The 13,355-nt window shown below is 43.7% G+C and overlaps 1 protein-coding gene across 1 annotated transcript in view; it reads right to left on the reverse strand.

Moving 5' to 3' along the window:
* The window catches only part of ABCC11 (ATP binding cassette subfamily C member 11), a 63,956-nt gene extending 51,667 nt beyond the window's left edge, over positions 1-12,289 (reverse strand). Inside the window, exons 1-5 of the mRNA XM_065537743.2 lie at positions 12,191-12,289; positions 10,806-10,942; positions 7,469-7,627; positions 3,927-4,074; positions 2,239-2,472 (exon numbers count right to left, since the gene is read on the reverse strand). Coding sequence (XP_065393815.1) covers positions 2,239-2,472; positions 3,927-4,074; positions 7,469-7,627; positions 10,806-10,942; positions 12,191-12,289 — 777 coding nt within the window. The remainder of the gene's footprint in view (positions 1-2,238; positions 2,473-3,926; positions 4,075-7,468; positions 7,628-10,805; positions 10,943-12,190) is intronic.
* Between the last annotated feature and the right edge of the window lie 1,066 nt (positions 12,290-13,355).

Raw genomic sequence — 13,355 nt, forward strand, 5'->3', positions numbered from 1 at the left:
GGGATGTTAGAGAACTGATCAAGCCAATGTAAGTAATGACTTGGAGCAATGTATGGCTAAGAGTGAGTTAGCGGTTGTTACAATGACTTTCCTGAGATAAACAGGGAGATCTTTAAGCTGTCGGTCAAGTGCAGGAGGACAGTGGAGCTCAAGGCCTAATAGAAACTAATACTAATTGTACAGCTTACACGTGTCAACCACTACCCCTTGTCTACATGCTTTATATGTACAAATTCACTGAATCCTATGAGACAACAATCCTATGAGGTTGGTTCTATTATTATTCCACAGCTTCAGAGAGGCCGAACAAGTTACCTAAGGCCACAGAACCAATAAAATGGTGAACAATAATAACCATGATGATTCCAATAAATACATAATGTTTGTCAGTGCTTGCATTTATGGGGCCCCTCTACTTGATGACAATGAATAATTCAGCAGATGTTTTTGGAACATCTGTTCTGTGTAATTCAGGTGTTGAGCCTTCTGAGAGACAGAGTGGTGAATCTGAAATGGTTTGTGTCTTTGAAGGGGGCTCATATTAGTAGGGCAGCCAGATTTGTGCAAAAAGAACTGCAAATGCTTAGCAGGGAATGCCAGTAGAGGGCTGGGTTTGGAGATCCTGTCATGGAGGAGAGGAAAACTAAACTGGGTCTTGAAGGATGAGTAGGATTTTTAAAGGGCTGGGAGTAGGAGTGACATGAGCAAAGTCACCAGGAGGTAGACGTGTCCAGTGTATTTGAGCACTGAAGGTTAGCCAAGCCTAGATGACAGGAGGAAGTCAAGCTAGGGCTAGAGGAGAGGATATGGGAAGAGATGAGGCTGGAAAGGGGCTAATGCCAGATCACAAAGGGGTTTGGCTTAAAGGAAAGGAGCCAAAGCAGTGTTGCCTTTTCCAAAAATTAAGGTATCTGTTTCAATATCAAAGTAACCCACAACCCTTGAGGCAATTGGTAAACCACAGAAAAATAGAGATATCAAAATGAAATAGATGAAATCCCAGTATCCTCCATAACTATAGGTCATAAGTTGGAGTATCTTCCTCCATTTCTGTCAATGCTTGTGCGTGTTATGCTGTAAAAGAAAAGCAAGAGTAACAATGGACAGTAACAATAACCAGGCAGGTGAAAGGATTCCTTTTTTGCAGATAAGGAAATTAAAACTCTGAGATGTTACCAAAAATTGCTTTTCCCAAAAGATTTCCCTAAGCCATCAAGTCTTCCCATACCCTCACCCTCAGGTTGGCTTAGGGGATGCACTTTCCAACATGCTTCTACTTGGGATTTGTGTCTTTTTGTTAAGGGGCCTATTCCCAGGGTCTAGAACATAATCTGGCTCAGAAGAGGCCTCAGTAACTATCTGGTGTGTGTGTGTGTGTGTGTGTGTGTTTGAGACAGGGTCTCGCTCTGTCACCTAGGCTGGAGTACAGCGGTGTGATCATAGCTCACTGCAGCCTTGAACTCTTGGGCTCAAGTGATCCTCCTGCATTAGCCTCTCAAGTAGATGGGACAACAGGTACACACCACCATGCCTGGCTACATTTTGTCTTTTTTTTTTTTTTTTTTTTTTTTTTGAGACAGGCTGTCACTCTGTTGCCCAGGCTGGAGTGCAGTGGTGTGATCATGGCTCACTGAAGCCTCAACCTCCCTGGGCTCAGATGATCCTCCCACCTCAGCCTCCTGAGTAGCTGGGTCTACAGACATGCACCACCATGCCCAGCTAATTTTTTTATTTTTTTGCAGGGTTGGAAGTAGAGATAGGGTCTTGCCATTTTGCTCAGGCTAGTCTCAAACTCCTGGATTCAAGTAATCTTCCCGCCTTGGCCTTCCACAACTGGGATTACAAGACATGAGCCACCACAGATGGTTGATTTTTGTTTTTGTTTTGTTTTGCTTTTTGGTAGAGACAGAGTCTTTCCATGTTGCCCAGGCTAGTCTTGAACTCCTGACTTAAACAACCCTCCTGCCTTGGCCTCCCAAAGCTCCTACTTGTTGAATGAATGGATAAATCCTCTCTAGTCTCTGAATGTAAGTGGCATTTCCTGCATCATTGTTGACCTGCTTTCATGACACAGAGGCAATTGTTGATGGTTATCCACACTCAACCTAGGAATTCTCTTCTTTCTCTTTCTCCTTCCTCTCCTAACCCCCTTTTCTCCCTCTCTTGGCCTCCAGGGCAGTGATGTCTGGAGGAAGCGTAGGGAAGCATGGCCTGGAATAGGCAGTCCCAGCCGCTTACCTCTCCTGAGGTGATGTGTATTAGAGATTTAAACTGCATGAGCTTCTCAAAGGCAAAGGAGGAAACAGCTGCTCGGAACCTGATGGCTGTGCGCTGGTTGATGATCCAACTGCAGGAGAGACTCACAGACTTCAAACATTCGGAGAGAAAAAGGGCAAAGCAGAGTCCCACTCCAAGGACAACATTCCCCGACTGCTCCTCTGAATATTCCAGGATTTTTGGTATAATCAATGTCTACAAGGAAATGGGAGTTTGGATCATTCAGACTGCCCCGCCAAACACGTTTGATGTTTTGTTGCTGGAAGAAGGGTTGGGAGGTCTGATTCATGCTGCGGATTTGTTGAAGGATCAAAACTGACTAAGCACAATCCTGCCCTCAAGAAGCTTAAGGTCCAGTTGGAGGAGACTTAGGAGTTCAACTGACCCAGTTCTGAAATCTTACGTGGTTGTCCTCATCCTGACAGGAGACAAGGGGCACACACAAAAGAGTGATTTAGGAGTTAACGAAGTGGCTTTACAAAGGTGTGGGCAGAATATAGGAAATCCAACAAGGCCTGGTGGAGCACCATGGAGCTGGTGACAGCAGGGAACAGTGGCCTCCTTTGACCTAAGGGGCAAGAGCAGGAAGAGGTTCCAGGGCCCAAAAGGGGTGAGGCGCGCAGAGAGGGTCTGGACAGGAGCTCTGATCACCTGCCTCCAAGGACAAGGAGGGAGGCCGCCCAGGGAATACGTATCCTGACCTCATCTTCTCCCTCCTTCCAGTCTCCTTTTGGAATCTCCCACTGGTCAACCCTAACCAGAAGCCAGAGGGCAGTGGGGGCTCATTAATGTGATCCACACTAGGGGCACAGGGCAGGATGGAAAATGACGGAGAGTGGATCTAAAAGACCCGGCACCTGTCACCCGACTCAGTTATCTCCATTCTGTCATAGACTGCTGTTTCTTCCTGACCTACATTCACCTCCCCTGAGCTGGTACCAGTGCCTCAGTTTTCTTCTGGGAAGATTCCCATCTCCCCCGTTGGTGCAGTCTAGGCTGGACTGTAAATCAAAGTGCCCTACTTCTTCTGGCCAACCAGTGATCATGTGACCCCAGTTGGCCAATCAGACTCTTTCTCTCATATGAGCCTCTTGGGCTGAGGAACTGGAGAATGATGGGAGATAAAGCCCATTCATCCCAACCATGGTACCTGGAGAAGACCATTATTTCCTGCTACCTACATTCCCAGAGTTGCTCAGCCATTTCTCAGAGGAGCTAACATGTTCTGAGCCAGGCCATATTCTAAGTGCTTTATATACTTATCTCATTTGATGTTACCCTATGAGGCAGTTCTCCATTTTACATGCAAGGGTTTCCATAAGGTCTACACTTGAGGGTGCATGGGATTCCATGGGATTCCATGAGGAAACCAAGGCACAGAAAGCATGACTATATTGCCCGAAGTCACCCACCAGCTAAGTGGCAGGGACATGGTTTGAACCCAAGCAGTGGCTACAGGGCCACTCCTTGGTAGTTAGCTACTCCTAATCACCATGCTCTACCGTCCTCAAAAGGTCTTCCCTTTCTAGACAGCAACTGAAAGACAAATGCATCTCTAACTCACGGCATGGACTTGAACATGCCACCAGTTCCATTTCTAAACCTCTGAAGCCTAGAGTCCCCCAAACCTCACCAACTCTGCCACTTACTGGCCCGAGTACACTGGCAATGCAGAAGCAGACACCCAGAAGTGCATCGAAAATCATCCTTGTTCTCTGGAACCTCAGCATCACCAGAAACACTGAAGCTTTTTCAATCCCTCGCCTTGAGACTTCTTCTTCCCAAAGGCGGTGAAGCCTTGAAAAGAGGATAATGGAACTAGTGGAATCTCTTTGCATGTGACATCCAAACATCCTAGTTCTTGCTAGCCAGGAGTTTTGTTGCAGAAATTTTCAAACATAACAGAATAGAACAATGTAGTAATCTTCTGAGTACTCATCCCCCTTCTTCCAGAATTAAAAATATTTGACATTTTTGTTTCATGTCTCCTCCCTTTGACTTTTGTTTCCTGGAGGATTTGAAGCAAATCTCAGTCATCATATCATTTTATCTGTAAATGCTTCAGTATGTATCTCTTTCAGATAAAGTCCCTTAAAAAACCATAGCAACAGGGCCAGGTGCAGTGGCTCATGCCTGTAATCCCAGCACTTTGGGAGGCCAAGGCGTGTGGATCACTTGAGGTCAGGAGTTCGAGACCAGTCTGGTCAACATGGTGAAAACCCCACCTCTGCCAAAAATGCAACAATTAGTTGGGTATGGTGGCATGAGCCTGTAATCCCAGGTACTCGGGAGGCTGAGGCAGGAGAATTGCTTGAACCCAGGAGGCAGAAGTTGCAGTAAGCTGAGATCATGCCTCTGCACTCCAGCCTGGGTGACAGAGTGAGACTCCATCTCAAAAAATACAAAAAACAAACCAACAACAACAACAAAAAAAACCATAGTAACAATAAAAATAATACTACAGTCAGGCGCCTATAGTCCCAGCTACTTGGGAGGCTGAGGCAGGAGAATGGCTTGAACCTGGGAGGCGAGTTGAACCAGTGAGCCGAGGTGGCGCCACTGCACTCCAGCCTGGGTGACAGAGCGAGACTCCGTCTCAAAAAAATAAAATAACGTAACAGCAGAGTAACAATAATTACTTAATGGCATTTAATGCCCAGTCTGTATTGAAATTTCTCTAATTATTTAAACATGTCTTTATAAAGTTAGTTTCTCTGAATCAAGATCCAAACAAGGTCCACACATTGCATCTAAAGGAGAAATCTGATAGAACTCTTGAGTTGCATTTTAATCTGTAAGCATTTCCCCTGGTCTGCATTTCTACGCCATTTATTTGTTGAAGAAACTGATTTTTATTCATTCTGTAGGATCTTACACACTCTGAACTGGACTGATTGCATCTCCATGGTGTTGTCTAACATAATCGTTGTTCCCCTGTGCTTCCTAATAAACTGGTCATTAGACCTAAGGCTTAATGAAATCCAGAATTCAAGTCATTTGGAAAAAAAATTTAAGAGGTGATGTAGTGTACTTCCTGTTGCCTCACATCAGAAACCACATGATGTCTGGTGTCCCACTTTTAGGAATGTTGAGGGGGTCAGTGGGTTAGGGTGTGTCAGCCTGCCTCCTTCATTTTCAAGATCTCCAACACTGATGACCACTGCCTAGCGCCACCTCCACTAGTGCTGGAAAAATGATGAGTTTTCTAATTCTTCCATTCCTTCTGTATTTAGTAGTTTGCGTATGTAGTGAGACCTCATCTTTAAACAAAAAACAAAAATGGAGTGATTGCAAAAGTGTTTGTGGACAGACATTGTGAGTAATGAAATTAAAAAGAGAATCAGTGAACTGGAAGAGAATGGAAGGAAGTCAGGAGATCTTGTACTCACAATGGTTAGAGAAGAACAAGCAAACTCACATTGACTTAGCTGGTTACCTATTAAGCATCAAGTGTTTTTCCAGGTACATTATTATTATTGTTATTTGAGATGGAGTCTCACTCTGTCACCCAGGCTGGAGTGCAGTGGCGCAATCTTGGCTCACTGCAACCTCCACCTTCCGGGTTCAAGCAATTCTCTGTGTCCTTTAAAAAATGAATTTATCACCTCTTTCGTTTCTTGCAACAATCCTATGAAGGACCATGAAATAAATTTATGATCCATTATTTATTAAATTTTTTTTGAGACGGAGTCTCGCTCTGTTGCCCAGGCTGGAGTGCAGTGACGTGATCTCGGCTCACTGTAAGCTCCGCCTCCTGGGTTCACGCCATTCTCTTGCCTCAGCCTCCTGAGTAGCTGGGACTACAGGTGCCCGCCACCACGCCCGGCTAATTTTTTTGTATTTTTAGTAGAGACGGGGTTTCACTGTGTTAGCCAGGATGGTCTCGATCTCCTGACCTCGTGATCTGCCCGCCTCCGCCTCCCAAAGTGCTGGGATTACAGGCGTGAGCCACTGCGGCCGGCCAATCCACTATTTTATACATAAAGACACAGGGCCCAGAAAGGGAAACTTGTCTGATATCATAGTCAGTAAGAGGTGAGATTCTGACCAATATCTGGCATTATCCAAAAAGTATTTCCTGGAACCATTTCTTTTTTTCTTACCAAGTAAGTCTGAGAAGGAATGGGTCAAAGTTTACCCAGTTTCTGTACTCCATGTGAAAACATGTGCCTTCAATATGTTAAGTTGCTTTGTAAGCCTCCAACATCTGGCTATAATACAACATTTCACAAACTCCTCTGACTACTGAATGCTCTTTATGGGGAGGCTCTTATGAGACTATAATTTCCAGAACACATTTGGGAACTCATTTTCCACCTGGTATCTCTCATGAAGCAGCTAGAGGTAGGAACATGAATACAGGACCTTTAAAATCACATATTCATATTCTCCCACTTTTTGTCCTCATATTACCGTGTGTGACAGCTGGTACAAGAAATTAAATCATACAACTAGTTAGCGGTGGCTTGAGCATTGGGAGACTGGGCCACTTACCCAAAGTAATACTCAGTGTCACTGTCGAATGCCTGATCCAGAAGAGAAAATCAAAACGAACTAGAAGTGGTCATTTCTAAGTTTCTTGGGACAGGCGTGGTGGCTCACGCCTGTAATTCCAGATCTTTGGGAGGCCAAGGCAGGTGGATCACCTGAGGTCAGGAGTTCAAGACCAGCCTGGCCAACATGGTGAAACCCCGTCCCTACTAAAAATACAAAAATTAGCCAGACATGGTGGCAAGTGCCTGTAATTCCAGCTACTTGGGAGGCTGAGGCAGGAGAATCACTTGAACCCAGGAGGCGCAGGTTGCAGTGAGCTGAGATTGCATCACTGCACTCCAGCCTGGGTGACAGAGAAAGACTCCATCTCAAAAATAAAAATAGTGATAAAAATAAAGTAAAAAATGATAAATAAATAACTTTCTTGGGTTCACAAACCTTTTGGTAAATCTGATAAGAGATGTGAATTCTTGCTCCAGAGAAAGATCTCCAGCCTGTATGTACAAAATATCCATACCATTGTAGGAGATTCATGAACCCCAGGTTAAAAACCCTCACCTAGTATGAGGCCTCTTCCTACAGGAAGAGCCAAGTGGTCTGGGGTGGACCCTCCCTACCACCCTTAGGCATCTCTGGTCATCATCCCACCAAGAGATAGCCTTTAACTATTCCACTGGTTTGCCCAGCTCAGCTTCACCTTTGGACATTTTTGTCTGAGGCATCATGGACTGACAGTGGAGGGATGGTGTTCTCATCTAAGCGATTCCGAAAGCTTTGGATCATGAGCGGGGTGAGCCATGACATGGTGAGGTAGGAGAACAGACCAGCATCATCCAGGGGCTGGGGGGCAGGAAACCTAGTAGAGGGGCCACAGGGATAAGAATGAAGTCAGGATCAAGATTTTGCAAGGATGAATGATAACCATAGAGAAACACAACGAGGTCACCCAGATCTACACACAAACATGTTTTCATGACTCTTATTTGTAAGATGAAAACCATAAACAACAAAAGTACCCATTAACTGGGGAATTATTTAAACAAAAAGAGAGAAATTATGATCTACCCATACTATAAAATGCAAATGCAAATTCAGTGTAGATGTTTGGATTTTTTTTTTTTCAATAAGGTTTGTTTATATGTAGAACACAGGAAGAGTTCCAAGCAAGAGCCAAAAAAAGACCACTTGCAGATTAAAAACTCAGTATTGGCCGGGCGCAGTGGCTCACGCCTGTAATCCCAGGGCGCAGTGGCTCACGCCTATAATCCCAGCACTTCTGGAGGCTGAGGAGGGTGGATCACCTGAGGTCAGGAGTTTGAGGCCAGCCAGGCCAACATCGTGAAACCCTGTTTCTACTAAAAATACAAAAATTAGCTTGGTGTGGTAGTGTGCATGCCTGTAATCCCAGCTACTTGGGAGGCTGAGTTGCGAGAATCGCTTGAACCAGGGAGGCAGAGGTTGCAGTGAGCCGAGATCACGCCACTGCCACTCCGGCCTGGGAGACCAAGCACGACTCCGTCTCAAAAGGAAAAAAACAAAAACCAAAAAAAAGTATATATATTTTTTACTTATATAAAAAAGGAAGAAAGGAGGGAAAGCAGACAAAACAGTATATACATTTATATCACATTGCTGATAGTGGTTGACATTGAAAAAGGAGTTGGAGTTGGCAAAGAAATAGGAAGAGAGGTTCTCATGGCTTTAATTCTTCTGTGAAACTTTTACAAACAATAAAATTGAATGCATACATAGTTAAAGATGATAAGGTATTATCTTTAAGAATGATTTACAAATACCAAAAATGATTAAATTAGGGTGTTGGGATTATGTGTCATTTTTCCACTTTTTTTTTTTTTCAAAATTGCCTTTAAGGTTATGTGTTTTAGTGGGAAGAAAATGCAATTTGAAAAGAGACTTGAGGAGAAAGATGGGAAGATGAAAATGCCGAACTTACAAGATTTCTTTTGAGGGTAGGGGAGAGGGGCTATGACATCTTTTCTCCACCCTTTTATATCCTGTGTTCTCCACAAGGCTGGCCACATGCCCTTGCCAGGGATATTGGAGCAAGGAGTGGGTGAGGGGAGGGCAAGAGATTGTACTATTTATGATCACAAAAGACAGGACAAGACCTATGAACTAGTGCTAATATCTCAAAGCCCCAACAGAAACAATATATTTATCTAAGATGAGGTTACCCAGGTGAACAAAAGTACCAAGGTTCTTTTTTCTTGGTGGAGATAACATAATTCAGTATGGTAACAATGCAACCAGTAAGGACAGAAGCTCAGAGTTTAAAAATGGGAAAACAAATGCAGTTTGTTGATAGATAAAAATCTTAGAAAACATGTTGAAGAGAAGGAGAAATCGTAAACACAAAATTAACTTTTGGTGATTAAACACTGAAGAGTCAGACTAACAGAGCGTTAAGATCTTGTCAATAAATAACGAATAGATGAGCGTGTGCATGCTTACGAGTATGATTCTGTAGGGGCCCCTGAAAGCAAGGCTGTATTAAGTTAGAAAGCAACTTGGTCCTAAATTATGAAGTATTCCTATGTTGCTTTAGTATTTATTACAATAAAAAGGGTTTGAAATATATTCTTTATGCATAAAATACCCTGCTAGAACCATTACTGCTAGGAAAAGAAAAAAACAACTCATATTAAATGGCTGTTTCTGCAATGGATGATATTTTAAATTGAAAAGTTCACTTTAAATTATTTTTACAGGGAAGACTGTTTTCAGCTATTTTTATATTGTACATAGTCTTTATGTAATCTACTAGCATACGTTTTGTTGACTGTTTAATGACTGGATATGTTCCACCAACTTTTGAAATAAAAACCAATGTTTTATACTTGCACATAGTTTTAAAGTCTATTAAAATTGGCCGGGTGCGGCAGCTCACATCTGTAATCCCAGCACTTTGAGAGGCTGAGGCAGGTGAATCACCTGAGGTCAGGGGTTCAAGACCAGCCTGGCCAACATGGTGAAAACTGTCTCTACTAAAAATATAAAAATTAGCCGGGCATGGTGGTAGGCACCTGTAATCTCAGCTACTTGGGAGGCTGAGGCAGAGAATCACTTGAACCTGGGAGATGGAGGTTGTAGTGAGCCCAGATCATGCCACTATAATCCAGCCTGGGCAAAAGAGTGAGACTCCATCTCAAAAAATAAAAATAAAAAACAAACAAACAAAATTTTCTTGTGACTGTTTTCTGTTAAAAAAAGAAAGCAATTTGGGGATGATTACATTAAACTATGATTGATTCAGGGGGTATACATTGAATTTCTTTCATCCTTAAATGTAAGGTTAACAGCCTAGGGCCTTCCTGTGGCTCCTGGTTACTCCTATAACCAAGGCCAGTATCCTTAATGTGACCTTTGAGAACCTGTCTGATCCGCCTTCCTCTGCAGCCTCACCTCATGCCACGCCCACATCGCACAAGACTCTCCAGTGACACTGGCCTCCTTCTTTCTCAGTTCCTGGACACATCATGCTGTGTTCCTTGCCCCTCCAGGCAAGGCTGTCCCAGAGGCTGTTCCCTGAACATTCTTCTGCTACTCTTGCTTAGGAAATTCTTGTTCTCCCTTTAGGTGTCACTCAGCTTAAGCCACTCAGAACCTATCAAGTTGTCATGGTTCTCCTGTCCCTCAACACTCGCATATTTCTTCACAGCACCTTCCTTAAACAGCTTGTAATCACGTCATGCACAAGTCTATTTGCTCATTGTCTTTGTCTCCCATGTGAGGTCCCTGATGGCAAAGATCACGTCTGTTTGCTCACTGTTCTTCCCGTGTGGTGTAGCGCAGTGCCTGGCACATGTAGGTGCTCAATGATCCTTTCTGAATGAATAAATAATGAATGAATGGCTATGACAATGTGCCTCCCTGGTGTGCCTCAGGCTGCTCTGAAGGGTTTTGGCTGTGTAGGGACGTAGTTATACAACCTTCACGAGAGGTCTATTTGGCAGGGTTAGGGATCATTGACCTGGTGGATACAGCTCTCCCCCACCACCCCCATCAGGACTCACCTTGGCTTGGGGCGGAAGGGAATCATGGTTCTCAAGGCAGCATCATACTTCCCCCACGGTGGGACAGTTGCCCTCCCCGGAGCCTCCAGATTTCTCTCTTGCTGACTCCAGGGGCCATCTTGGAGGGTGTAGGTTTTCTTGGAAAAGAAAAACAAAAGAGCATCAGTTTCAAAACTCATAAATTCTGTCCTGAGGGAATGTTGGACCAGATGCCCATGGAGAGATGGATTTTTCTATATCCTGCTTCCTAAAGAAAGGCTTCCACACTGGGAGTAAGCAGGGGGCCTAGAGTCAGAACAAGTAGGTCCCAGCACTCGCTCTGCCCCACATTTGCTGAGTAAGTCTGGCCAAGTCACTCTACCTCTTTGGATTTTTATCTGAGACTAAACAATTTACACAGGAATAAAGGGTGTCATAGTTAGTTACCCGCAGAATGAGGGACCAAGTCACTCTTTGAGGGTAAATCTACTAAAAAGAAACCAACAAGTAGAAAAGCAAATCCTAAAATATTATATGTTTCCCTTTTGACAACTAAAATAAAAGGACAGGTAATTTTTAGGACTTCATATAGAATACATAATATATTCTATATAAAATAATACTATTTTAAAAGCACAGCAAGGATTGACAGAAAGAGGTTCAGAATAGTGGTTACATCAGGTAGGAAGGGTTGGGGAATGAGATGGGGGAAGACCAATTGCTGCGTCTGATTGTCAAGGTCCAAGCTGATATGTTGGTGATGGGTTTGCAGATGATGATGATGATTATTATTACGAGTAAATGCATAGATAAGTAGGTAATAGGTGACAGATAGATATAGATACAATCTAATCTCTATACAAATCTTATGCATAGAGATATGCATAAACCATGAAGGTGTGCCATGATGACGGATTATAATTGATCTAATTGTGGAAGCCTGAGGTCCATTTGAAAAAAGTCAAGAGTAGCTGGGTGGGGTGGCTCATGCTTGTAATCCCAGTGCTTTGGGAGGCCAAGACAGGAGGATTGAGGCCAGAAATTCAAGACAAGTCTGGGCAACATAGGGAGACCCCCGTTTCTGTGAAAAATTTAAAAATTAGTTCAGTGTGGTGGTATGTGCCCATAGTCCCAGCTACTCAGGAGGCTGAGGTGGAAGGATCATTTGAACCCAGGAGGCTTCAGTGAGCTATGATTGTGCCACTGTACTCTAGCCTGGGTGACAAAGCAAGACCCTGAGTCAAAAAAAAAAAAAAAAAAAAAGAGAGAGAGAAAACAAAAAAAGAAAATTTACAAATTCAAGGGTAAATAAGTATAGGAAGAAATTGTTCGACGTAATTTATGACTATGGAAAATAATCTGCCAACTCAGTTTCCTGGGGTGCTGATGCTAAGAGATCTACTTACATAACTAAGTCCTGAAACCATGTCATCGCCTATGTCGATGCCAAGATTCACAAGGCCACCAGAAGAGTTGGGCACCCAGTATGTCCTCTTCCTAGTCATTTTCAGTTCCTGCCAATTCTTCGTTTCCCAGAATCAGAGAACATGAAAAGACAGCAGGAGTTAGAGGCAGCTTAGATCCCATCTTGAGCAGCCAGGAGAGGGGGCACTACCCTGCCGGGAGCATTTTGGGGTCATGCAGAGGTTTGGGTGCCTGCTCTTTTCTCTCCTTAGCATGTGCTTGATCCCTCTTTTTAAATATCTTCTCAGACCTCAGGTCCAAATCATTAGCGAAACTTTCTCTAACCACCCTCCCTAACCCACCCCTAACACCATACCCTTGATCCTGGGCAATCTCCTTTGGTCTATCAAAGCCCTGCTCGTAAAATCAGTCTTCTTGCTTTATCCCAGTCTGTAACTGTGTATTTGTTTGAATCATTATTTGTTCAGACTTCGTTTATGCACTACACAGAGAGCCTCATGAGCACAGGGATGTGTCTGCTTTCCTCGCTGTTGAATTTCCGGGGCCTGGAATGTGCTGGGAGGACAGCAGGTGCTCAACAAATGAAGAAGGAATGGACGCATACATGAATGAAAGAAACATCATTTTGCCCTTCTTTCACTCTTGGTTTTCACAGACCCCAGAGGGAATCTGGGCACAAGTTAGGAAACTTAAATAATCAGGGTTGTTGTTGTTTTTTTTTTTTTTTTTTTTTGATGCGCCTTTCATATTTGTTTTCCTGAGTATGTGACTCACTCCCTGCTTGACTCAGAACATTCATGTGCCTGGGGCAGGAGAGAAGGTAAGTAATTAGGAATATTCTGAAGAGATGGAAAGAGAAAGCATGCAGCAGAGCCAGGGCCATGGGGGTACAGCCTGTGTCCCCGAGAGCCCCAGGCTTAGTTTAATGCTTTTCTGTTGCCATCTTGAAATTTTTAATACATTTGAACAAGAAGACCCACATTTTCATTTTCATTTACATTTTGCACTGGGACCCACAAATTATGTAGTTGGTCCTGGTGTTCAGATACAGCTTTTACCATTCAAATACTGAGGCTGGGCATGGTGGCATGCATCTATAATTCCAGCACTTTGGGAGGCCAAGGCAGGAGGACTGCTTGAGCTCAG

The sequence above is a fragment of the Macaca fascicularis genome, chromosome 20, assembly GCF_037993035.2.
Source record: "Macaca fascicularis isolate 582-1 chromosome 20, T2T-MFA8v1.1".
NCBI classification, from domain to species: Eukaryota; Metazoa; Chordata; class Mammalia; order Primates; family Cercopithecidae; genus Macaca; species Macaca fascicularis.